Source organism: Hemiscyllium ocellatum, chromosome 31, assembly GCF_020745735.1.
Source record: "Hemiscyllium ocellatum isolate sHemOce1 chromosome 31, sHemOce1.pat.X.cur, whole genome shotgun sequence".
In the NCBI taxonomy this organism is placed as follows: Eukaryota; Metazoa; Chordata; class Chondrichthyes; order Orectolobiformes; family Hemiscylliidae; genus Hemiscyllium; species Hemiscyllium ocellatum.
The window spans coordinates 34,552,974-34,580,495 of NC_083431.1; the positions used below are offsets into that span (position 1 = coordinate 34,552,974).

The 27,522-nt window shown below is 41.6% G+C and overlaps 1 protein-coding gene across 2 annotated transcripts in view; it reads right to left on the reverse strand.

The window, feature by feature from the left end:
• The window catches only part of LOC132830551 (syntaxin-1A-like), a 234,073-nt gene that overhangs the window by 66,175 nt on the left and 140,376 nt on the right, over positions 1 to 27,522 (reverse strand). For both annotated transcript variants that reach the window (XM_060848334.1, XM_060848335.1), the window contains exon 5: positions 24,941 to 25,014. In XM_060848334.1, coding sequence (XP_060704317.1) covers positions 24,941 to 25,014 — 74 coding nt within the window. The remainder of the gene's footprint in view (positions 1 to 24,940; positions 25,015 to 27,522) is intronic.

The window sequence follows — 27,522 nt, forward strand, 5'->3', positions numbered from 1 at the left end:
GTTACCATGGAATCTCTTGCAGGGAGTAAACCAACGCTTCGGGCAAAGTGGAGAGAAGCGAGCAGAGGCAGTGATTATTCCCTAATCCAGTTTACCAAATGAATCAAGACACTCCAATAAAAGGAGATCTGAATGATATATGGTCCTTTGGAACTCCACAAATGACTGCCCATCCAGATGTAGCTGGAGAAACTGCAGGTGAACAAGGCTTCAGCAAGCACTCAGGAAGGAGCTCGAATAGTACCAGCCAAAGAGTGCAGTTTAATGGAGCAGCTGGTTAGATCTTTGGAAGAAATAACAGAAGAGGTTTATTAAATAAGGAGAGTTCACAGCTTACATCTGACAGAAAGTGGTCAAGAAAGCTGGTAAACTGGAGGCTTGCAACAGTCCTCCGAACTTAAGTGTGTTGAAGAACAACTCAAGCTCAGTGACTTATGGTCTAGAATCAGTGAAGAGGGCATATTAATCAGAAAGGGAAGAAATGGAGAGGAAAGCTCCTGAGAGTCGGGAAGGATGATTTGAGCATGAGAGAGGGGCTGAAGTCTGAAGGTGAACTGCAGGAGGACAGTGTATAAAGCTGGAACAAGGGAAGGTTTTAAGAACTTAACCATGCTAAAACTGTGGAAGAAGTTCTCAAGTCAGGGCTGCACAGTACAGCAACCAATCAGGATGTGACAGAAACAGTTACTGTGTGTCAGCAGGTCCCTTTGGCAGCTGACACAATTAGACACTTTTTATCTCTACCTGTTCATATTTACAGAAACATCATCAATGATTAACATGGAGCCGGACTCCATGAAATTAAAAAGATAAGCCAGGTAGTAATTTGCAGTGATGGAATATTGCACCATCCAGAACTTCACTGATAAAGTTTTCATTATAAAGATGAATTCATCAACTTGCCAGCTATTGAGGAAATACAAGTCTTGACTGAGAATTAATCTGTCAGATATATAGATGTCACAGGCAATTATTATTATGTTACACATCATTTCATCATATTGGTTCTTAATTTGAGAATAGACAGATCAAAAGAGACCGAAAATTTGCCCCAATTTTCAGAATACAACATAAAAATCTTCGAAGTTTTAGTTCCCATACTTGAAAGCCTCTGTTGTTGCAATGGAAAACTTTAGTCTCACATTTCTATGGTGTCAATGCATTTTTGTACAATGAGGTGTTTTGAATTATTACTCATGCAGGTAAAGTCAAGGCATATAAGTTACACAACATTGCTAATAACAGCTTGGTTTTGTGAGAGGAGGGCATGGTTATTCATCAGGTTTTGTTGTCTCCAGTGCTTTCATTAGGTGCTTGACAAGATCATGAGGTCAACATTTAGTAGTACAAATAGTCAGAGTTTGGACCATCTACAGATTAACATTCTCTATTAAATAGAACACAATTGCTTGGCCCATGTTATTTCCATTTTGTTTTCTTCTTGATGAGCATATCAGTGAGGATAGGAATATCCCAATATGATGGATTCCTTTGGAAATCTTGTAGCCTGTTTATTAATGCATTTTTTTCAATTATTCTATGAAAGGGTGAAACATGCTGTATAAGGGTGGAAGGGTTTGAAAGGGTTAATGCTGATAAGTGCCCTAAGTATTGTTATGGACTAGGCCATGCCCCTTCAAAATATTTAAGAAGTTGCCCTTGACCCAACTTTGTCTTATTTTAAAGGCAGATGTGAAGTGTATATTCCAGGTGCGATGCAACTGATCAAATCACTCGGCTTTAAGCAAAATAGAATTTACTTAAATACTACAGTTGAAACAAACAAAAGAAATTGGAATGTAGAATAATTTAACTATTGGAAAATTTACCTGACCAGATAAAGTAACTATTACTAATTAACTGTGCCAATACAGTAACGTCCCATAAATACACTCCTTGGCAAAAAGGTAAATTCAAACACAGGTTCTTACAGGCAGGAGGGAACAACATCCAAAGGGATTTCAGAAGAGGATCAGAAGTCTTTACTGAAGTTTGCAACTCCCCTGGCCACTCACATTTTGTGACTGCTACAGCTAAAACAATCTAGAAAAAACATGAGCTGGGACAACTCGCCACTCCCCTTCCATTGTTAAACTAGATCCTTTGGCACCTCTGTCTTTACAACATTTCTTCAAAAAAACCAAGGACAAAATAACTTTTTTAAAGTGACACCATTGTCACAGCACCACACACTATAATGTCATATAGACTTGGTGGAAGGACAGCTTAGGGTCTCAAAGGAGTAAGATCTATCTTCCAAATCCATCTCATAATCTCTGTAACAATGTCAATCATTTCAGTACTTCTATTTTATGATATACAATAAACTACAGTAGGTTCTCACTTTAAGTCACCCCACTTAATGTCACTTCATTTTAACATCAAATATTATTTGGAGCCTGCTTTTTGGTTTTCTCTTGTCACTTTGTTTTAACATTGTTGTTTGCATTGTTGATATCCCAGCTATACATTGGCGTTGTGCATCGACATGTCACATCATTATTGTCAATCAGCATCCAGTACTGTCTGCATCTCAAACATTCCCTGCCTTTTGTTCAGGCAGTGGACAAGAGCATAGCCTTCCTCCTGGCCTTGCTTCCTATCATAGGGTCATTGAGATGTGCAGCATGGAAACAGATCCTTTGCTCCAACACATCCATGCTGACCAGATATCCTAACCTAATCTAATCCCATTTACCAGCACATGGCCCAATTCCCTCTAAACCCTTCCTATTCATATATCCATCCAGATGCCTTTTAAATGTTGTAATTGTACCAGCCTCCACCACTTCCTTTGGCTGCTCATTCCATACATGCACCTACCTCATTGTGAAAAAGTTGCCCCTTAGGTCCCTTTTATATATTTCCCCTCTCACCCAAAACCTATGCCCTCTAGTTTCCCACCCCAGGAAAAAGACCTTCTCTAGTTACCCTATCTATGCCCCTCATGATTTTATAAATCTCTATAAGGTCACCCCTCAGCATCCGACGCTCCAGGGAAAACAGCCCCAGCTTGTTCAGCCGCTCCCTGAAGCTCAAACTGTCCTTGTTGCCCTGATGTTTTCTAGCCTGGCACTGACTTGCTTCAAGGTTTTCTTTTGTTCCAATCTCTTCTCCTATTCCCTGATCTTAGCTTCTACTCCAGGTCTGGTTTTCCCATTGCTCCTGGCTTCACTCATGAACTTGAACCGAGATCCTGGTCTCCAGTTAATGGCAGAAATCAATCTGGCCAAATAGTTCCTGGTCAAGATTTGAGTGGTGCTGGAAAAGCACAGCAGGTTAGGCACCATCCGAGAAGAAGGAAAATCGACGTTTCGGGCAAAAGCCCTTTATCAGGAACCTTGAAGCAAGTCAATGCTGGGCTAGACAAATAGTTCCCAGTGTCGAGCTGCAATGACCAACTTCTGCCAAGAGATGGAGTCTAGTTAATCTGTATGGCAAAGGAGTGTGTAGTTTTGTTTTGGCATCGTGTTCTCTCTCTTTTATATTTAATTAATTCATTTATTTTGCTGGGAATAAAGTTTTGCAGATATATATTGACATATGCATTTCATTTTCCAAGTGAAAAGTGTAAGAATCTATTGCTTAATTTAACATTGATTCCTACAAGATACCATGCTTCACTTAAAGTCATGATTTTCAAGAATGCAACCACAACTTTAAGTGAGGACTCACTATATATTTTGATTAAGACAAAAGTGTCTTGCATACAAGACCAAGTGGGCCCTGTAGATCTATACTCTACAAGAGGATAGTGGTAGCAAAATTACCCCATGGTGAGCAATAGTGTAAAGAGCTTCATGCAACAAAATGGCCAGTGGCAAAAAATGCTCATTCAACAAAACACATTCAACGAACTCAACTCAATGAATACATCTGGTATATGCATAATACTACAAGATAAGTGACATGTCATAAATTAATGGATCCTCTTGTTTCCTTTAAGCAAAGTAACTTGTAACTACAACTATTCCCACTCTGAACTTTAGCCTTCTGAGTCTGGGGAAAGCTTTGTCTTGCAGTTTTTTTTCATATGTAAAAACACAGACTACCTCTGTCTCTGATATTACCTCCTAATGCTCATAACTCAGGCAGAGGGTCCATGCCATAGAACTCCTGCCAAGGGCACAGGACCCACGTCCTCTGAACACAGCTGGGGTGTAAAATTGTTTAGCAACAGCAGAGAGAGAGACACACACACAGAGACTGACATGTTAGAACTCCTTTCCAAATCCTCTCAGTGGAAAAATAGTCAACAATGCCAAAGCAGGAGGCTTCTCCTCACTTGTGATACTGTTAAACAGTCATTTTGTGAATCTCTGCTCAAATCAGGCAAAGGAATGGGGGCTGTGAGGTCATCTGCTACTTCTCCCTCTCAACCTTGAATTTCTGCTCAAGCATCATACAAGAAAATTCCAGATCTGTGGCTTTGTACAGCTCCAAAAAGCTGCTGGGCTGTGCTGACAATTTCTATTCTATCAATTTAACCATGAAAAATGTTTCTTTCAATTTTTAGAGCGCCAGTGAGAGCATTTCATCCATATTGGGTGTGAAGTCTCTTGATTCCTGCTAGTCAGTTCTGCTGCTGCATTATTACTTAGTCGCTGCACAAATCAACGCTGTGTATATTGAAACCTGCAGCTTTGACGTCTGCTGTGACTGTGCACAGCACTGAGGACCCAATGCATTGGAATAAGACCATCTGTCACTGGAGGACAGTGCAGCCATGAGAATGACAAAATAATTACCAGGAAAATACTGATTTATGTAGGACAACGGCACTTTGACTTTATCACCAGTCTTTGCAATGTAATAGGCAGATCTAGTAGCGTAATTTCTTTTGCACCGATCTGCAACCTAACTCAAAATCTGCCAATGTTTTCTTGAATGTGACAGAACTGTATTGGTGCCAGAGGGTCAGATATCAACATTTCACTTCCCCAACAGATAGGTATGCACAAGCACTTCACCTCCACAGAAGGTTAGAGGCTGGGCCTTTCACCTCTGGTGCCTAGTATTGAATTGAAATTGTACTAAAAAACGTTCTCCATCTCATTTATCAATGATTATTTATCCCAATTCCTACTCAGAGTGCCTCCATAGTACAAAATTGCTTATAAATTGGTTGAAAAGAAAACATTATATATGCTAAAAATCTGATACAAAATCAGCATCTTTTGCGAACACTCTGCAGGTCAGGTAACATCTGGCAAAAGCACAATATTTCACGTGGGGGAACCTTCTTACGTTGGGTGGGGGTGGGGGAGGGGGGGGGAGGCATATGTTGACTTCTATTCTCCATGAATGTTGTTTGACCAACTGAAAAATATTTTGAATTCAATTTGAGCCAGATTTGCAGGAACACTGAAATAGACCACAAAGATAACTGAGATAAATGAAACTGTCAAATTGATGCAAAGTCCCAATACTTTCCAACTACATAGAGGTTTCTAAATGTTCGAATCTTTACTGTTTGTGACCCTGGGAACACTTGACAACACACTGTAGACATTTTTGTGCTACTCATGTTGTCTCTCACCTAGGAGCACTTTATAGGAAAGTGCAGAGTGAGTTTTATTTGGTAGTTAAACCCTTGCTATATCGGTGCTGAAAAGTGTGGCACCAGGAAAGCACAGCAGGTCAGGTAGCATCTGGGAATGTGTACGATTCTGACCCCAACTAAACATAACTTTAACCCTTTTACTGTCCCTTTCCACAAATCTAAGGTCTCCATTATGTAAATTAGTGCCTCTAATTTTGCACAGATAGAGAAACTCTATCCCAGTGACAGTGATGCTGGTATTCTAAACCCCAGATCCCATTGTTTTTGCTGAGGATAACAGGGGTTAGATATATCAGAATCTGCAATTCCATGCCTCACTGACAAAGCTACACATATTGCACTGCAACTACCATCAGTCTGATTTGATTTTCACCCGTGGGATGTCTAAAATGCAATGTATATATTTTAGTCCTGTTAGAGAAGGTCTAAGGGTTCTTTGAAGAGGTAGAATACCACTTTTAGAGAGATGCTCTTTGGGATTGTTAAACATAAACATAGTGTGCATCAAATGTGAACAAACTCATTAGACTTTTAATGGGAGCTATCAAGGGATTTAAATCTCTTGTCCTTTAAAAACCTGATTAAACCTGCAGTGGTACAAAGGATATGCTTGATATTTCAAAACATCATCATCACCGTGGGTTGCCTGTCATAATCCCTTCCAGACTAATCTCAAAACTCCAAAACCTAGGTCACAGCTCTGCCCTCTGTGATTGGATCCTCAACTTCCTGATCTGTAGACTGCAATACGTGAAGAAAGACAACTGCATCTCCTCTACGATAACCCTCAACACTGAAGTCCTACAAGGATGCATTCTCAGCCCCCTACTGTACACCATATACACCCACAACTCTGTGAGCCAAATTCCAAACGAAAGCAGTTTACAAGTTCGCTGATGACACCATCATGGTAGGACTGATGTCGACCAACAATGAGTCAGAACAGAAGGAGGTGATAGAGGACTTGGTGTCATGGTGTAATGATAATAACCTCTCTATGAATGTTGGCAAAACAAAAGAACTGATCATTGATTTCAAGAAGAAAGGCGGAAGACACACTCCTATTTACATCAATGGAGCTGAGTTGGATAGGGCCAAGAGTGTCAAGTTCCAAGGAGTGATGAAAACTGACGATCTGTTCTGGACTTCCCACATAGATGTGACAGTCAAGAAGGCACAACAATGCCTCTCCTTCCTCAGGCAGCTTAGAGAATTCACCAAGTACATAAGGACCATCACCAACATTTACAGATGCACCACAGAAATTATTCCATCTGGCCTGGTACAGAAACCGCCCTGCCCAGGACTGTGAGAAAATACAGAAGGTTGAGTGTACAGGCCAGACCATCACGGAAGCCAATCTCCCATCCATTGACTCCATTTACATTTCTCATTGCTGTGGATAAGCTGCCAGCATCACAGACCCTTTCCACCTCTATCCTCTTCCATCAGGCAGAAGATATAGATGCTTGAACACACAGCAGACTCAAGAACAGCTTCTTGCCTGCTGTTATTAGACTGCTGAATGGACCCCTCTAACTTAATAATATTGATCTTGCTAATGCTGATCTTGCCTTGTGGACCTCTTGTGTATCCAAATCCTTGAATGCCTTGCTCTGTCTAAGCGCCCTATGTATGTCCTCGTTTGCTATGAGCTGCCTGTACTGCTCACAAAACAATGCTTTTCGCTGTACTTAGGTACATGTGACTATAATAAATCAAATCAAATCAGTTTACAGGTTCACAGCTCCAAGTCTTTGAAATGGGTCTATGCATATAAATACTTATTCTGTCAAGTAAGCTAAATATAGTGAGTAGGGGTTTCAATCAGTGAAAGTATTTTTAAATGATGAATTTATCAATAGGTACTTCAAAATTTTACTTAGTCGTAGCCTGTATCCTGAGGTCTATCCAGAAGAGATACTGTGCAAGTTAGAATTGGCTTGGAGGATGTAAAGTTTGGTGTGTGTTTGCCTCCATCAAGATGTGCAGGTTAGGTGATTGGACATGCTAAACAGCCCACAGTGTTCAGGCATGTGTAGGTTAGGTGCATTAGTCAGGGATAAATGTAAAGCAATAGGGTAGGGACAATCGGTCTAGGTGGGTTACTCTTTGGAAGGTTGGTGTGGATTTGTTGGGCCGAATGGTCTGTTTCCACACTGTAGGGATTCTTTTAAAAAAAAGTTTTATTTGATCCAGCAATACTTATGTTACCTTCCACAACACACACAAAAAAAATCTGGCCATGATATTTTGGTTCAACAAATATTCATTACAACCAATGATTATGTACATGCATGTCTGGGTTTATACTTAGCCATTATGCTACAATAGAGGAGCATGATTCCAGTACTGTCATGCTTCAAGTGATTTGAGATAAGGTGGAATATGAGTCCTTCATACACTCAGATTACAAGTTCTGATGACATCAATAACATTTCTTAAAGGTATATTGATATACTGACTGTGAGATGTAATACAAGTGTTGGCATCAGGTGGTATAAGTTGGCACTAATTTGACATAGATGGTATGAAGGGCCATTGGGATTAGTGAGGGGTATGGTTTATCAGTTGAAATTAATTTGGCATGGGAGTTGAGGAGGATAGATTGGCATAACGGGTACAAAGGGCCTAATTGGTGGGAAAGGACATAGATTGACGGGGGGGTGGTATGAGGTGATATGGCTTGGAGCACATGCATATAGAATGGCATGGGCTCAAAGTGGATGTTGCATGGAGTGTGTGTTGGGGGTGTGGGGCAGACAGATGGGGCTGAAGGATGTGAGGGGTACTCTTAGGCAAACCAAGTGGAACATCGTAATGAACCCTCCTGTCTCAACTGGTCACTCAAAACTGAAGATACCACTTAACTTGGTTAAATTAGTACAAAAAGAATTTTGCACAAATGTGTCACCAAGAGCATTACTAAGAAATGTGAAGTGCACTAGTATCCATCCACTGTTAATCTTCTTTGTGAACTTCAATGATTCCTTCACTGTTTGCTTGTTCAATGATAAAGTTGGCCCCTCCCAGACATCATAATGACTATGCAAAAGAAATGGACTATGATCAGGATTATAACATGTGATCTCTAGGAGAAAGTGAGGACTGCAGATGCTGGAGATCAGAGCTTAAAAATGTATTGCTGGAAAAGCGCAGCAGGTCAGGCAGCATCAAAGGAACAGGAGAATCGACATTTCCGGCATAAGCCCTTCTTCAGGAATTCTGAAGATTCCTGAAGAAGGGCTTATGCCTGAAACGTCAATTCTCCTGTTCCTTTGATGCTGCCTGACCTGCTGCACTTTTCCAGCAACACATTTTAAAACATGTGATCTCTAGGAAGACAAAAACTATTTACACACAAACAAAGCAAGGATCAACTGAATTAGAATTTTCTTGAATGCCATAATGACTAAACCCTCCTCCTTCTGATTTGTCAGTTGTTTCACCGGGGACTATATTATTGTGGCAGGGGAGGGGAATAGAGAGAGCATAAAACATATGTCTACAAATCTCCAGGTTAAGTTGGGAAGACTGTTAAAAGAAACATATTCTTGGCTTTATTAACAGAAACAAAAGCACCGATGTAATACTAAACCTTAATGAAACACTGATTGAACCTCAGATAGAATACTGCACTCAATTATGAACACTCCACTTATGGATAAATATCAAAAACAGAGAGGATATACACAAAAGCAATACTGGGGTGAGGTACGTTAGCTATCTGGAGAGAATGGCAAGACTGAGGTTGTTCACTTTTTTATTAATTCACGGGATGTGGTTGTCACTGGCTAGGCACGTGTTTATTGAACATACCCAATTGCCCTGGTGAAGGTAAGCTACCTAATTGAACCAAACTAGTCCATGTAGGAAGATCCATCATGCTGTAAGGAAAGGGAGCTCCTGGATGGTGCATGGTCGGAAAAAAACTTGCAGGTGGTGGTGTTCCTGTACATCTAGTGCCTTTGTCCTTCTTTAATTAAGAAGGTGGAGAGGATATTTAATAAAGGTATTAAATCATGTCTGGTTTTGAAAGAGTTCATAAGGAGAATCCAGTAGCAGGAGAGCCAGTAACCAAAGGACAGATTTAAAGTGATTGACAACTGATCCAGAGGTGACATGAGGAACCTTTTTCTATTAAATAACAAATTGTTGAAATCCATAATGCATTGCCTGAAAGGGTGGTGGACGCAAATTCAATAGTGACTTTCAAAAGGAGCTTTAATAAATACTTGAAATGAAATCATTTGCGTGGCTCGAGGCAATGGTCTCTGCCAAAGAACCAGCACAGCAAATGACCATCTTCTGCACTGTGTCATTCTATGATTTTGTAGGTTTGGTTTAGGTAGCAGGATGAATTTTGCAACTGAAGAGATGTTATGGTTTTTACTGAATAAAAGTGGGGTGCAACATCATTGCCAATGCTTCTTGACAGAAATGCTGACTGGACTTTTTCTGTCTGCTGTCTGTTTCCCTCAAAAGCAATGTGGCGCCTGCTCACCTTTCAAATAGTGACAGTTTGAGCAAAAGGCCATCGTGCCATCTTAACGGTTACTGTAGCAATTCAGCTGCCTTTTAATATGAAGATGAATGTTCACTTATTAGAACGCTGATGCTGAATCTGTCTGTTGGCTTCTCTTCTAGTTAATCTTTCTCAGTTAGCAATGTGAAACCATCCTCCCGCTCTGACATTGCATTATTTATGCAATCATGCAATTGTGATAGGAATATCAATAGGGTGGTCACATTGGGTCACAGTAATGAAAGAAGCCTTCGACACATGAGCAAACAAATCCCTAAAGCACAACTGCCTAGTGCTGGTGAGCACTGCATAACCTTTAACTCTTACATGTGCAGCACTGTACAGTATCGAGCCATCATCTCATGAGACGGAAGGCTGTCAAAGAGAAAGAAAAAGGCTGCAGATTTCTTAGAATCTGCAGCACAGAAACCAGTCGTTCAATGAAGCCACGTTATGGCTGTGTTCAGGCTACAAATAAGCCTCATTCTATTTTAATTATCCCTTTCACCTTGTTGATATAATTCCTCAATTCTCTCCTTTCATCTGAGCATCAAGTGCTATTACTGCTATCTTCTTCAATTTCTTCATTTAGCAGCATCTTCACCGTCCTGTGTACGAAGTAATTCCCACCAAAGATTTTGGGTGGAATTTAATTCCCTCCCCCAAGGTAAGTTTAAATGTGACGGGTCCTTTAATTGGATTGGAACGTGGCAAGTGGAGACCCTGTCATCTTCCCACCTCTGCTCTCATCAAACTCATGGATTATCTTCCTACCATGCTACCAATTAGAATTTAATTTCCAGTTGAGACTGCCTCTTTGGGACTTGCCACACATGGAGACCAAATACAACATAGTGCTAGGGGTGGGTGGAGAAGGATAAGAAAGTTGGAAGACCGGTTCATTTAAAAGTAATCAGTGCCTGATTGAGGGATGTGTCATTGGGAAAGGAGGTTGGCGCATTAAGAGTCAATCCCTTGCTCCTGCTGCCAACCGTATTCCCACCCTCACCTGGGTTTCCTTAGCTGATGAACAGAGCTTCTGCTGGACATATTACCAGTGTAGACAGGCAGGAGGCTGGAAGAACACAGCAAGCCAGGCAGAATTAGGAGGTGCAGAAGTCAATGTTATGGGCATAACCCTTCTTCAGGGCTGAGAATTTGGGGGGTTGGGGGGAGGTTATATATTTCTGTTACCAGGAGTGCCTAGGGTTAAAATATGGATGGGACGTGTTGAGTGCCTACTTTTAACTTTCTTGTTATAAGATGTTGTGTATATTTTTTCTTACTTTATGTTGTCTGGAGCAGGGGCATGGCTTCAGCTAGAAGGAGCCATGGAGGGGTTAGTGGGTAGTATGAGCACCCCCTGTGGGCAACGGGCAAAGTCTCCTTTCATTTGTGCTGTGCTGTATGTTGGTCTGTTGCAGAAGTAGTTGTTAGGAGTTTTGATTTGGTGGTATTGGAAGTTGTATTTTTAAATTTATACAAGCTGTTTTCATTTGGCACGCTATGAGTAGGGTCTTTCCTTCTGGGTGGGGGGTGGGGGGGTCATGCACTGTCTCGGATGGCTATGGCTAACCATTCGTTTAAATGGTGCACCTGGAATGTTAAGAGGAGTCATTCACCAATTAAGAGAAAAAAGATACTTTCAAGCCTTAGAAAATAAAGGGTCGATGTAGCCTTTAATTGATAAGGAGCATTTGAAGTTGCAACAGGGAGGGTTCGGACGGGTGTTTTTCTCATCCTTTAATTAAAAAAATAGAGGAGTTGCTATAACCATTCAGCAGAATGTCCCATTTCAACTGTTTAGACCAAATTAAGGATGATATGGGTGCTTTATGATTCTTAAAGCTTTAATACATGGAGAGGAGTATGGGATATTGAATGTATATTGCTCCCCAGCCCATCCCCTCAAACTTTTAATGCATGCGCTTTCCAGGTTGATGACCCTTGGGGCGCGTCATACAATTATATGGGGAGACTTTAATTGACTTATTGACCCTGAAGTGGACAGGATACAATCCAGACAATTGGTGGACGTGAACAGGAAGCTGGGGTTGGTGGCTGTGTGGCGATGTCTTCACCCTGAAGGCAGGGATGTCACCTTTTTCTCTAATCCACATAAGTGCTATACTCAGATTGACATATTTTTAGTCCCATCGACCTTTGTGAATTTGGTGTTGTCTTGCAGAATCGGGAACATAGCCATTTCTGATCATGTGGCAGTGTGCATGGAGGTCAAGGTCAATGGTAAAGAGACAGGCTCGTGGCACTTGCGTATGGACACTTTCCTCTTGAAGGATAGCAAGTTTATAGAGTATCTTCCACGGGAATTTAAAATCTTTTGGGGCATTAATTTGGGTACGGCCAGTAATCCGTTGGTGCTCTGAGAGACTGCCAAAGCCTATGCAGGGGGTTTGATTATTTCTTACTCAGCGACCCGGAAGCTGCAGAGAGGAGAACAGCAACATTTGCTCAGGGCTCACCCGAAGGCAGCTGAGACAGCTTACTTTGACAGACCGTCTGTAACCAAATTGTAGTAGACTACAGCCCTCAGGGCTACTTTGAACACTGTGCTCACCCTGACAGCAAAGAGGGAAATCCCTTTTGCGAAACAGTGGTTATTTCAGTATGGAGATAAACCAGGTAGATATCCAGTGTACCTGGCCAGAAAGAAGAATGCCCCCCAATCTATCACATCCATCAGAGAGAGTGCTGGTACTCTTACTTGGGATGCCAAACGGATTAGTGCAGCATTTATGAAGTTCTACTTTAAGGTGTACCGGTGGGAGGGCTGTGAGGACAGATTGATGAAGATGGAGTCCTTTTTTTAAGACCTTGGACCTTCCAGGAGTAACTTCAGAGCAGGCATCTTTTCTGAAAGCTCCCCTGACAATCCAAGAAATACAGGAGGCAGTGAGGCAGCTATGGAGTGGTAAAGCACCTGGCCCAGATGGATTTCAAAGTGAATTTTATAAGGACTTCATAGAAACACTGGCTGGGCCACTGTTGGACATGTATAACTACTCATATAGTCAGGACTGCCTCCCATCCTATCGGAGAGAAGCAAGTATTTTTCTTATTCTTAAAAAAGGGAAAGCCCCAGAGGATTGCACTTTATACAAGCCCATATCGTTACTGAACGTGGATTTTAAAATTCTGTCAAAAATGCTGGCGTTAAGGTTGGAGACAGTTTTGCCCTTCACTGCAAAGGAGGACCAGACAGGTTTTATTAAGGGTCGTAGGTCTACCAATAATATTAGAAGAGTATTAAACATGGTCCAGGTATGCCAACAAGCATTGATTCTGGGCTTGGTAGTCTCCTTGGATGCAAAGAAAGTGTTTGACCAGGTGGAGTGGCTGTATTTCTTTTATTTACTGGAATGGTTTGGTCTTGGAGGGGTTTTTGCCAGGCAGGTGGCAGTGCTATACAGTGACCAGAGAGCATCGGTTCTCACTAATGGTATAAGGTCGAATAATTTTAGTCTCGGCAGAGGCAGTCAACAAGGATGCCATCTCTCACCACTATTATTTACATTGGTGATTGAGCCATTGGGAGAGGCCATTGGAAGGGACCCCAAAATAATTGCCCTGGAGGTAGGATCACTCTTTATGTGAATGACGTTCTTCTCTTATCAACTGATCTGATGATATCTAGGTTAATCCAAGTGATTAATCTATTTGATTAGATTGGATTAGATTACTTACAGTGTGGAAACAGGCCCTTCGGCCCAACAAGTCCACACCGACCCGCCGAAGCGCAACCCACCCATACCCCTACATTTACCCTTACCTAACACTACGGGCAATTTAGCATGGCCAATTCACCTGACCCGCACATCTTTGGACTGTGGGAGGAAACCCACGCAGACACGGGAAGAACGTGCAAACTCCACACAGTCAGTCGCCTGAGTCGGGAATTGAACCTGGGTCTCAGGCGCTGTGAGTCAGCAGTGCTAACCACTGTGCCACCGTGGGGTTTGTTTTCAGGGTACAAAATTAACTTTATGACGTCAGAGGCCATGCCTTTGGGGGGCCTTACTAGAATATCCAATCTTGGGGATGGAACCCGTTTCCCTATCAGGTGGTCACAGTGACGTTTCTTGTATTTAGCATTTTTATCACCCTGGACTTCTAACACTTATATAAAGCTAACTTTGTGCAGTTGCTAGAGAAGATAAGGCGGGACCTTCAGCGCTGGGAGGATCTTCCCATATCTTGGGTAGAATAGCTCTGGTCAAAATGAATGTTCTTCCTCATTTATTATATTCCATCCAAATGCTCTCTATGAGACTGCCTAGGCAAGCACTATGGAGGCTTTACAGTTGGTTTGGATCTTTCATCTGGCATCATAGGCAGTCTTTTTTTAAACGTGCCAAGTTGCAGCTTCCGCAGGGGATTGGAGGTTTGGATTTCCCAGACTTTAAGAAATATCAATTGCGTTCCTTACTATCCTATATGACTGACTGGGCCTGCCAGGATCCACGGTCAATCTGATTGGACATCGAGGCCTCTCAGGCAAAATGCCCCTCATCAATTTGTTGTTTATAGACAAGATCAGGACTGTTATGGACCATTGCAGAAACCTCATCCTTAACACGGTTAAAACATGGAGAATGATGCGGCAAGGTGAGGGAAACTTACAAAAAACCTCCCATTTCACTTCCATAGTAAGACTGTTAGGATTCTGGCTGGGGTCAATGGACTCTGGCTTTAAGCTCTGGGAGTCGAGAGAAGTCTCCTGTTTGAGAGATTTATTTGATAGGCAGGTTATGATGTCTTTCAAGCTGCTGAGTCAGAAGTATGAGTTATCCAGGAGGGACCTCTTTTGTTACTTGAAGGTTAGGGACTTTATACAGAAAAAAACTGCACTGATGGTTAGTCACAATAAGTCAGATATAGAGAGGAGAGTGCTCCGGCCTACGGGCGCTCTCTTGGTCAGTACCCTCTATCATTTGTTAGGAGGTAATGTTTCGAAGGGCATTGGGCGGCTATGCGGAATATGGACATAGGAATTGTGGTGGAAATCTTGTCAGAGGTGTGGGAGGATATCTGGGAGAATGTAAGGAAGATTTTGATTTGTAACAGGACGCCGGTTATGCAACGGAAGGTACTCCACAGGGCTCATTTGGCACTGGAGCAGCTTGTGAAATTTAAGACTAGAGCATCCTCAATGTGCTCCAAATATAAAATAGGCGTTGGCACACTTACTCATTGCTTGTGGTCATGCCACAAGCTTCATAGGTATTGGGGTGCAATAGCGAGTGTTCTGGAAGAAGTGTTGGGAACTGAGGTTAAGTTGGATCCGGTGTCCCTCCACTTGGGTTTACAAATCTCCCTTCTTTGGATCTGCATGGAAAGAAACTGTTCAGTATTGTTTCAGTCTGTGAAAGGAAGAACATTCCAATGAGCTGAGTATCGGAGAATCCCCCCAGGACTTCCGTGCTGGCATAGATTAGTTATGGAGCACATCCCCGTGGACCTCCTTATGAGTATGATGCACCAGAAAACAGAACTGTCCTATAGAATGTGGAGGCCCTTGCTGAATTATACAGATGTATACTTTTCAGCTAAAGTGGTCAGGGCCTTTGTGTAGACATGAGGGCTATGTAGACATGTAGACAAGTCAGTCCGGGGGAGGGGGTGTGGGGGGAAAGGAACGTGGTGGTGGTGGTGGGGTCCCGGCCAAATGCGGGTTTGCTTACTAATGCTCCCGGTGATGGGGAGCATTGGTGGGATTGCACTGAGTGCAGTAGCTTAACTGAATATAACCTAATTTACCTTGGTTTAACTTGGTTAATTTAGATTTTTTTTTCTTAGTTATTATTGAATTGCAGTATTTGTAGGTTTTTTTTTCCCCTCTCTCCTCAGTAGATTGTGGAGTAGAGGAATCGTTTGTTTTCTGTTATTGTCATTATATTTTATACTATTTTGTACTGATTATGAAATTTTGTAAAAAAAAAAGTATTTTTTCTCAATAAAAATATTTACAACAAAAAAAGTGTGTTGGTAGGTTTATGGGCTACCATGATGCCGAGGGATGGAAAAAAAAACAGAAATGACATCACATAAGAAACCAAGACCTAGAAAGAGAGAGGCTGGACATACCACCAGTGCTTCACCAGAGACTCTCACTGATGATGTTACCTAGTACAGTGACGAAATGCCCGAAAACAAATGTTCAAGCTCAACCGATTTCAACAATGTCTGGAAGACCACCAACTCGGTGAAAGATGCTCTATGGTCTGCCCCTGAAATTTGTTGAACTTCCTATGTAAAGAGTTGACCTCAACGGAGTGTTGTAGACTGGTACATTCCAAGGTCCAGGGGTATGTGCTGAGGGACACACTAAAGCAAAGGACAGCTACTGCCAAGGTGCAGTGGGGAAAAATCGCCGGCCAAGGCCTTTTTGCCAAACTACAATGGAGGTCCATTCAGTTAATAGACTTCCTCTTTGTCTCAAAATGTGAATATTTTCTTCTTTGTTATTTGCAACTTCAAGTTCCAAAATATCATTTGTGTTTCTTTCCTCATTGGAAAGGTTCAACTGAACAGAACGAGAACTGTTGAGTATGTACTCTCAGATGACTTTTTTTTTAATAAATTAAGTACATTTTTGCAGTAATAAAAATATGCATGAGCTCATTCCAAATTGAATACCAAGGAGGTGGGAGTTGGTTCATTAGCTTAGATGAATAGCATGAATAAATCAAACAGCATTGAATCCCTGTACTGACTGTGGTAACTCAAGAAGGCTAGCCTCTTCATCTTATCTCAATTAAAAATGATCAATTAGTTCTCTCTCACACACAGACACACACACACACAGACACACACACACACACAGACACACACACACACAGACACACACACACACACATGCCAATAGCCCTTTGTTAACTATGGTTTCTTAAATACATACATCCCTATACCTGCTTGCAGAGGTGATTAAATTCTATCCATGTAAATCTCCTCCTGCTGTCCCCTCACTCTGTACTTCTTTGACTGTCCCCTGACTCATTTCTCCTCTTCCTCATCCCACAAATCCTTGAAAACCTGGTGATATGTACAATTCAGAACCCATTAGTTCTGCTTTGCTGCATTTGATCAGCAGCATTGGGCATGAGCAGTGATACACGTAGTTACATCCACAGGCCTTTAAAGACATGCTTGACACCAGCCTTATGTTGCCCCATGAACTTCAGATGACAGCACTGCTCCTTTACCTGCCAAGCTAAATTATTCCTTTTTCTCTTCCAGACGGAATACTGGATTGAAATTGAAAGTTTGTGAGAGAGGTTGACACTAGCTGTATACAGCCAGTGCTACTGAGGCAGTGTTGCTATGGCAAAGGATTGCATGCAGTTTTCTGAGACATCTCTGCCTAACTGATAAAACAATGAATTCACAGCCAGGTTAATGCAATTTCTTTATTGCTCATGTTCTGAATTTCTCTAGTTTTACCAGTTACAGCACAATCATTCAGGAAAGCGAGGCAAACATTTTAGGAGAATGCCACAATTTGATTTATGATTGTAATATTGCAGCTTAATACAATGTAACCGAGCTGCCTCCTAGTCCTACACTGCAGAAGAAGCCTGCAGGCTGACAGTGTAATAGATCACTATGGATTATTCAGAGTCTGCTCCTCAGTGTATATTGAGTTCCCCATTCACGTTCAATGCAATTTCTCATTGCTTTTGTCCAAAGGAAGGCAGTTACTAAGTGCAAGGACACAGGCTTGATGGTATACCAATACCCACTGATTACTGCTTTATGCGGCTATGAGCAAGGTCAGTGGGAAATATCCCTTTGTTCATCAGGCTAAGTCAGCAGCACATCAAAACTGACAATATCACGGAACCCCAGCATCTGAGCGAGTGAAAACAAGTGTCTCAATCGCTGTGTTACTCCCAACTGTATTTAAGTGGCCCACACGGGCTGCCAGTGAACCTGAAAATGATCTCACTGGCAGTGCAGCAGTGAAGCAAGGAATAATATTCCTGAACAATGGAGACAGCAGTGAGCCCAACAATGAAGTTAAATTTAATATGCTGCTTTAAAAGCAGTTTTAAAACCACTTTCTGACATCGCATTCTAATCAGAGGGAATTGTTCAATATCGAAACAACAAGAACCATAAATCAGGCACCAGATCTGTTTCGCTGCGCCAGGGTAAGTCAACGTTGTAAATTATGTACTGTACAGCTCTTTTTCAAGTCATCCTTAAGGCTCATTTATATTCAGTTTACAAGTGCTGGCTGTGAATATTAAAATGCCTTCAAGCACAGCACCACGGAAGAAGGGGGCTTTCAGTTATTTCTTTGAGAGAAGACAGGGGCAGCCTATATCTGAAATGACTAGCAGTTGTGGTTTGTTTGGCTTACTGGGGTTGATGGAACCAGTCCGGCCATACTGCAGAGGACAGAATACTGACTTGGCAAAAGCTCCTGTGTTTCCGCCATTCCTGGAACATGTAGGCAGGCGTCATCCGTAGTTGTTGCTGTTTGTGACATTCTAGCGTGTACTCAGTTCTCGCAGGAACAGCTCGACCACACAAACACAAGTGTCAGAAACATTGGACAGGCAGCTGTCATCTGACCACTGCTGTAATATTAACTCAGCTTTAAACCACCACTGCTGTATTATACATTTTAGGAAAAAGCTCAATAATAAATGACAAATACAGCTTTAAAGAGAGTAGGACCAGAAATCAATGATATTTTAGTGAAATATTTAAACAAGCATTTAAAAAAAAACCCTTCAGACTTTCCTAACTAACATGATGCGACTCACATAAATAGTGAATGAGGGAAGGCACTACTTAGGACTGAAAATTGAGTACCATTGTGTAGTCTCAAATGAAACATAACACTCAACAAGAGCACCGTGCAGTTAAACCTTAACCCTGCTAAATAAACAGCAACACTGTGCAATTACACATTGAATAACCCTCACATTGAATAAACAACAATGGCATACTGTTACAAACAGTAACTGTCATGCAGCTGAATAAATGTGCAACTATAGATTTGCTGGTCTCAACTAGTTATAAACTTTCTCTTCTAAAACTTTTCATTTCCAGACGTTGCGCCTGCCAGAATGAACTAATGGCTTTGCTATTCTACATCTCTCATCACCTCATTGGCAGGATAATAATAATGACCCTTGTTTCACCTCATGTTAAGAAATGTGCATCACTTCATATGTCCCAAACTTTCTCCAATTATTAAGATTCTTCTCCAATTTGGAAAATATGATACTGTTGCTGCACAGTTTCCTCATTTTGCTGCTTGATGTGACAGAAACAGAATTCTATGAAGGGCCACAAGAATAAGGAAGTATCTTTCCATTATAGACCCTATGCCCTTATATCTGCAGGACAAGCTTGTACATGCTTGTTCTACCTCATTTTGCATGTACCTCCCAGACCCACCAGACCACCTTTCTTCCTTTATCCCCTAACTCTTGGGGCATGAAGGAAAGAGGCCTTCAACATATCTAGGAAACCCCTGTCCCACATTTTCCTCTAACCCTTCAAATAGATTCAGATAATCTGAAAGAGCACCCAAACTTTTGCTTATAAACTCAAATATCAACATTTTGGAACTGTGACCTTATGGCTTTCAAATAAATACATATCATACCTTTTTGAAGGAGTGCGATGAATCAGTCCTCATGACCACCTGGAAATGGTGTTTCTACAGATCAACCCCCACCTTTTTGGAAAAAGCTAAATAGTTCCACAAGAGTCTCTCTCCTATCTTGCTGCTCAATGTTTAGATATGATCCAGACCATTCAATAGCATTGGGGGAGAAAGTGAGGTCTGCAGATGCTGGAGATCACAGCTGAAAATGTGTTGCTAGAAAAGTGCAGCAGGTCAGGCAGCATCCAAGGAACAGGAGATTCGACGTTTTGGGCATAAGCCCTTCTTCAGCCTTCCTGAAGAAGGGCTTATGCCCGAAACGTCGAATCTCCTGTTCCTTGGATGCTGCCTGACCTGCTGCACTTTTCCAGCAACACATTTTCAGCATACAATAGTATTGACAAAATCTCAATTGTGTCTTGTGTAACAATATTATGGTAGACCTACCTTTTACTTTAACAATTCAGCTCAAGACCTTGATTACTCTGTGTTTGAACTACTTAAAACTCAAAGCCAAATCAATAAAACTTCAATAGTCTGTGGACATTTATGCCAAGAATTAATTTTCAAGTCTCAAACTGGGATCATTGTGACAAAAAACTTAACGAGTATTGTGTCCAGAGCAAAGTTTCAGGATAATCATCTGGGTACTCAATTGGGTGGAGAAAAACCATTAGACATAATCCCTCAGACAATGGAACACTGACCATGAAAGACACGCACAAACATAATTTCATTGTGTAAAGCAGGTGTTGGAATAATCCAAGGAGCAGGAGAATCGACCTTTCAGGCATGAGCCCTTCTTCAGGAATGAGGAAAGTGTGTCCAGCAGGCTAAGATAAAAGGTAGGGAGGAGGGACTTGGGGGAGGGGTGTTGGAAATGCGATAGGTGGAAGGAGGTTAAGGTGAGGGTGATAAGGTCCCTCCCCCAAGTCCCTCCTCCCTACCTTTTATCTTAGCCTGCTTGGCACACTTTCTTCATTCCTGAAGAAGGGCTCGTGCCCGAAACGTCGATTCTCCTGCTCCTTGGATGCTGCCAGACCTGCTGCGCTTTTTCAGCAACACATTTTCAGCTCTGATCTCCAGCATCTGCAGTCCTCACTTTCTCCTAGGTGTTGGAATACACAAGCCATGATCATATGTGGGCCACTGCTTAGTTGAAGAGAGCTAAGATGCCAAACCATTTGGCCTGTATGTGCTTAAGTAATTATTTTCTCTGTAGACCAGAACAGGCAAATGAGATGCTAAAGGAGTAAGTTCTGAAGTGGGTTCTTCCTCTCTTTTTCTCCCTCTCTTTCTCTCCCTCTCTCTCTCTTTCTCTAGACAACTTCTCTGTTGGTATCGACTACCCAGGCAAAAATTTTAAAAAGAATTTAACTCAGCCTCCATAGGAACAAATATATTATCCAGCTACATGCTTAACCAGCTGGGCACAGAAAGCAGCAGGATCCCACCAGTTCAACCAGAAGCCAGTCACATCGCTAACCTACAAGCACTGTATATCCTTCGAAATTGCTTAAATTGTTCATACGCTCTCTAACTGATTTGTGGGAGTGTGAATTTAGTATTTGTTGGTGAGAGAGAGAGAAAGTTTGGGCCTATTTCAATTATTTTTACTCAGACTGGATTAGATACAAAACTATCCACTTATCTTAAAAAAAAACTCAAGAGATGTTGGTGAGGCCACATTTGGAGTACTGTATGCTGTTCTGGTCACCATACTATAGCAGATTTAATAACCTAGAAAAGTGCAGAAAATATTTACTAGGATGTGAACTGGACTGGAAAGTTTGAGTTATAAGGACAGGCTACATAGGCTGGGACGTTTTGCAAGGAGTGTAGGACACTGAGGAGTGACCTTATAGAGGTATATAAAATCATGAGAGGCATAAACAAGATAGATAGCCAACAGCTTTTCACCATGGTAGGCAGTCTAAAACTAGAGGGCATTGGTTTATGGTGAGAGGGGAGAGATACAAAAGTGTCACAGAGAGTTTGATGACAGTCTGCCAGGGGTTGTGGTGGGGGCAAGTACAATATTGTTATTTAAGAAACGTTTGGACAGATACACGGATGGGACAGGTAAGGAGGGATATGAACCAAACACAGGCAAACGGGACTAGTTTAATTGTGAAAACTGGGCACATGGACAAGTTGGGCTGCAAACGTTTCTGGGTCTAAAACCTAACCGATTAAGCCTGCTTTGAGCGCAGCAGAGAAACAGATAAAAATTTGCTAAGTTGACAGCTAAATCCTTTTCAAAAAATCTATTGCAGTCAAATGAGAAGTGGGAGAAAATGGGAGCCATTTAGCCCTTCCTCACTCAGTCTGAATATATTTCACCACTGTTACAATGATGTACTTTCTGAGTCAGTTCAAACCATCTAATCTAGCTGGCAACATTGACCAAATGGTGCAAGTGAACCTAGGAATCAACTTCTTGAGTCTTCATATGGGAAACTGTCTCATTAGCGTGCTGCTCAGAACAAGGACCCAAACAGTCTTCACCTACTAACTAACACAAACACTTTATACAAGCATCAGTAATTAAAATGGAATTGTTTTGCGCTTTTCAAAATAAGCACTGCCAGTTTGTAGAATACATTTAAGGTAAAGAAATACTTATATTTGTAGATTAGTAATGACAATTTTTAATATGTTGGTGGTTATCAAGATGATCTTGCTACCTGGCACAGGCAGCACTGAGGAAATGAAAATGAACTATTTTTCATTATAAGAGATTATAGAATTCAAGGAGGTGAAATGTAAATTTTTTATGAATGCGTTTTTCTTTTTTTTAAATAAAGCATGTGGTTGACATTTAAACCTTCATTTTAACTCAGCATGGGCACTGAGATTTGGCTGTGATGGCTGCTCGGTGAGTTAGCATGATTAGGTGAAAGGAAAATTGATGGTGGGTGGGGCATGGCTCGTCACTAAGCTAACATAACACCCTGGCATAAATGTCTACAGGGTTGGCACTTGGCAATAAAGGTTCTGCCCACTCCTTTTAAATTAGGACTATGAATTTGAACGCTTATTTCCATAAGGGATTAAAGGAAGTGAAAAATAGGAATGGGTTTTGTAAATAAGAGATTTGTTTTTAAATACCGAATTCATCAATAAACATTTAAAGAATGTAATTTAACCTCAGCATGGGTCCAATTGTGTGCCAATGTGGGTAGTGAGTAACATGGCATGGAAGGATAAGGGCAAAAGCTTCTGGGGGTATGGGTTGGCATAAGTTAGCACTAGGGCCAAAAAGAGCAATATGAATAGGTACAGGTGCTTTGGTTTGTATGGATGTCAAGGGGGGCATGGAGGTTGGGTACAGGCTGGTATGGATGGAGCATGGGAAGTCTGTGAGATGCGAGAGGATGTGTCGGGTGAGGGCTAGAATTTGTTTAAAAATTGATGTTTTTCATATCTTGAATAATAAAGTGCCAATGTACCATGGTAGGCCAATCCCCAGCCCCCACTTCCCAAACACATACACAGTCCCACCCAACTAAGTCTCTGTACCCAGCAGCCTCCATGTTGATTATGGGAATGTTTGTCATGACTCTCATAAAAGCCATCCACCCTGGAACAAAAATACCAACATCTGGGGTAGTTTTGTATGGGTCAGTTTTGCAGATGCAGGGAATGATTCTGATATATAATGACACATTTTAATAGTCAACTACCCACTGAATTTGGAGTCAAACATTAGTGTGACTAGGTAGGTGTTGCTTTCACATTTTCCGTAGAACATCAGTTATATGAGTTCAGATTGTAATATCATGGCCATCATCATTTGGTGTCAGATCACAAATTAACATTTGTTGAATCAATCCAGTGTCACTCTCCATTCCATCCTTCACTGTCAATCTTGGCACCTACCTTACTATTCTTCTGTTCTGGAGACTAAATTGAGTGCAGGAATTTAGGAATACAAAACCAAAAGTAGGTCATTTGGCCATTCATTGAGATCATGACCTTTTTTTGCCATAATAATGCAGGATCCAAATTCCCATCTGTACTCTGTAGCATATTTCAATTCTATTAGAGTAACAGTCTCAGGTGAATGGAGTAGGGTTTAGAGGGCGGACAAATGTCAATGTGGTTGATGGAGGGGGTGGTGGGGGAAGAAAGAAAAGTGTGTCACTGCAGAAAACAGGCTAGGGAAGACAAAAGGTGCCATTTTGGATGGTAGTGGGGAGGTGGTAGACTGCGTTCAGCCAAGATATGGGGGTGGATGCTACTGGGTGGAAGCGTGATTATTAAGAGGAGATGAATAGGAGGAGGTGAACGAGGGAGTGGGAAATAGCAGCACTAAGCTGAATGGTAGCAATTATTAAAGATTGTTACTTTGAATGTAGGTAGAGCAGAAAAGAACCAGTGTAAACACGATTGCAGTATACTCAAAATACATCAAAATGCATCAAAAAATCAGTGTTCTGATGGATTTTGTGCCGATGAGTACAATCCTCAATCATGGAACATTTCAAAATCTGCCACTGCACATTTGTTCCTATAATGCAAGTGGAATATTATGTGTGTGTTTTTTTAAATATATTAAAATACATATCTATTATAAGTACATTATACAGCTTAGATTATGGGAAGCTCATTGTCTGCTCTACTCTCACCAAAATGTGACATGTGTATATTATGAGTGAGACCACTTGATCCACCTTGCATCAAAAATAAATGGAATTGTAGAACATCATTACAAAATACAATTACATCCCAGCAGTGATCTTTCTCAAGGTCCTCTATTTTATGCTATTTTGCAGTTATGCATTTTTAAAAATTATTTTCACCTTTTTTAAGTTGTCCTTTTTTGGGGAGGGGGTGGAGTCTGTCAGTATTACTTCTTTCTGAAAGGGTGCCAGCTAATTTTCTAGTGATTTGTATGTTGGCATATGTACCACAATGCTGCAATGTAATCCCATGGGGTAACTGGCTTAGTTACAAAAGGTGACCAAGGCTTACAATGCTTTAATGAGTTTCCTAGTAAAAGCCACCACCAGCAAAAGCAATTAAAAATTACGACGGACAATGGTGCACAGATACACTTGGAATCAATTTCATAACTAAATTAAAATGGAATGTTATATTCTTTGTTCAAACTATGCATTGTCTCTGAATGATCAGGCTAGCTCACACATTATTTACTTTGTGTACTGTGAGCTATTGGGAACACCAGAAAGTTTATGTCACTGACCTGTGTCTTGCGTATTCTTAAGTCAGCTGAGGATCTGTTCTGACCCTCCTCCTGTTCTATGCTCTGTTCAATACCTGGAGAAATAAAATAGAAAGATTGGAGTTACCTAGCAATGAACAAAGGCCAGCCAATGGCCCAGTAAAAGCCTTACTATTAATAAATAATACCAATACAAACGTACAGTACGCAAAATTCAGAGCACATATACCATGGTTACACAGTGTTAGTTGTCAGTTCATCAACAGTTCACAAGACTATATAATTCAGCCCTTTTCTTGCATATACAATTGCAATGACAGTAATAATGTCATACGATTATTCTAAAAATACAGTGCATTGTAACTCACACCTCAATGGGACCTCACTGTCACAGTTACCTCTCAGTAAAGGGATTTGGTGCGTTGTTGGAAGTCAGAAATTGTGGTGCTGGAAAAGCACACCTGGTCAGGCAGCATCTGAGGAGCAGGAGAGTCAATGTTTCGAGCATAAACCCTTCATCAGGAATGATCTCCAGTATCTGCAGTCGTCACTTTCTCCTCCATGATGTTGGAAGGGAACTGCAGGAAATTGGAGCTGTAGAGAAGCTGCATTTTTGAGCAATTCAGCAACAGAATATTTAATTGATCCAAGAGGCATATAAGAAATCAAGGCTAAATATTACTTTTTTTTTGCTAAATGGGAGTTGCATCAAGTGTTATGGAGGGATTCTCACCATGGGGCCCAACACCTACTTACCCATCTCTATGCTGCCTCTCACATCAAGCTCTATCTCCTCTTAGCACAAACCATTCTCAGAACATTCACCACTCAATGGATAGCCACCGAAACCAAACCTGCATTCCTTGCGTCTATGCTATCTTTGAGAGTTTGTTCCAAACACTGCAATATCCCCCATCAGTAAATTAACAGCACAGTAACCACAAAACCACACAGCCAGTATGCTGATATTCCCTCGCACATACAATCCCATTCCCTCACCCAAGTTAGTTTATCTGTCCTTAGACACATCTCTTCTGAAGATCCTCCCTTAGACATTGATATTTTTCCCCAGTGCCCAGTGGTCACCTGCACCTTGTTGGTGTTCAAAAGGGAAACATCACGAACAGGCATGATGTACATCACAACATTCAGACATGTCCAGACGTGAGCTTTTGTTGACAGCCAGCATTGAAGAACAAAAAGGACATGAATCCATGCTGCAGTTTGCCTCCCACAGTGCAAATCAAATACTGGCATCCTGACCCTGTCCGTCTAAGATGGTCAGCTGCACCCAGCTCACATTGACTGGAACTGGCTGTCTGCCTTATAGCACCCGACACAGCTGAGCTCAGTCATTTAAAAGGACACCTTCCTCCAGCTCAATGTCCCCATCCTTCTCCTCAGACAATTCTACCTCAGCAAGTATCCCATGGACTCCAATTGTGTGGAATACAGCCACCAGGATAGTGTGGCACACTCTGTCCTGGTTATACACTAGGGCCTAGGAGAAATTGAGGAGTGCAGATGCTGGAGATCAGAGTGGCAAAGTGTGGTGCTGGAAAGGCACAACTGGTGAGATAGCATCTGAGGAGCAAGTGAGTTGACGATTCAAGTGTAAACATAATCTATTCCTGATGAAGAGCTTATGCTCGAAACGTTGACTCTCTTGCTCCTCAGATTCTGCCTGATTAGCTGTGCTTTTCCAGCATCACAGGTTTCAATACTATAGGGCTTCCCAGACTGCTCCAAACAGTGGAACTGTTGATAGCAAAAACAATACAGATTTGTCCAACCAACAAACATCAAAACACACTAATGTGAACAAGCCTGCAGTTCTGAGATGCAACCTGATCCAATCTGTGAGGTGGTGCCTGTCCACGCACATAAACTATCCATGCTGCAACATTTCAATGCTAGTTACCAGTGAACACTGCAAATGAATATCTATGCTTCCTAAGTGACCTGCAAGTGGGTTGGTGAGGTGCCAGGATGGTCATGAGAGGTTAGTAAATGCTGGATGCCAATGGTTGTTGGTGAGGGATGCATGCGGCCATGGCTTGTGTCCTGAAATGCCATTTGGTTCTGAGCAACATGGAGATCCTTTCAAGAAAGCAGTGAGCTGAAGTTGCAAGATACATGCTGTGGTTTCCATCATGACATTTCTAGATACCTGGCTTCCTTGGCAAGATGCAAAGTTAAACATTAATGAGGTGAATTGGGTCTTTTACAGTAACAATCCTGCTCAACTGGCAAGTCACTGCTGCCAGGCAAGAAACTTGCTTCACCACTGAGCAATAGCATAAGAGATGGCCTAGCATGCTACCACTGCCAAGATAGACCACGTCAGATTTCTCTCCATAGCCCACATTGCTCAGACCCAGATAAAATTCCACCCCAAGAGATTATCATTCTGCCACTGCTGCAATAAAGACAAGTTAAGTGTACTGAGGTTGTGATTTGCAGGGTTCGTGATCATAACAGGGAATCATCAGCAAGAGATGATGGGGTCAGTACAAAAGAGAAGAAAAGTCCAGAGTTAAAAGGAAGATTCATCTTTGCAACTTGAACATAGCTTTCATGATTGGGTGTCTGATTCAGAAATG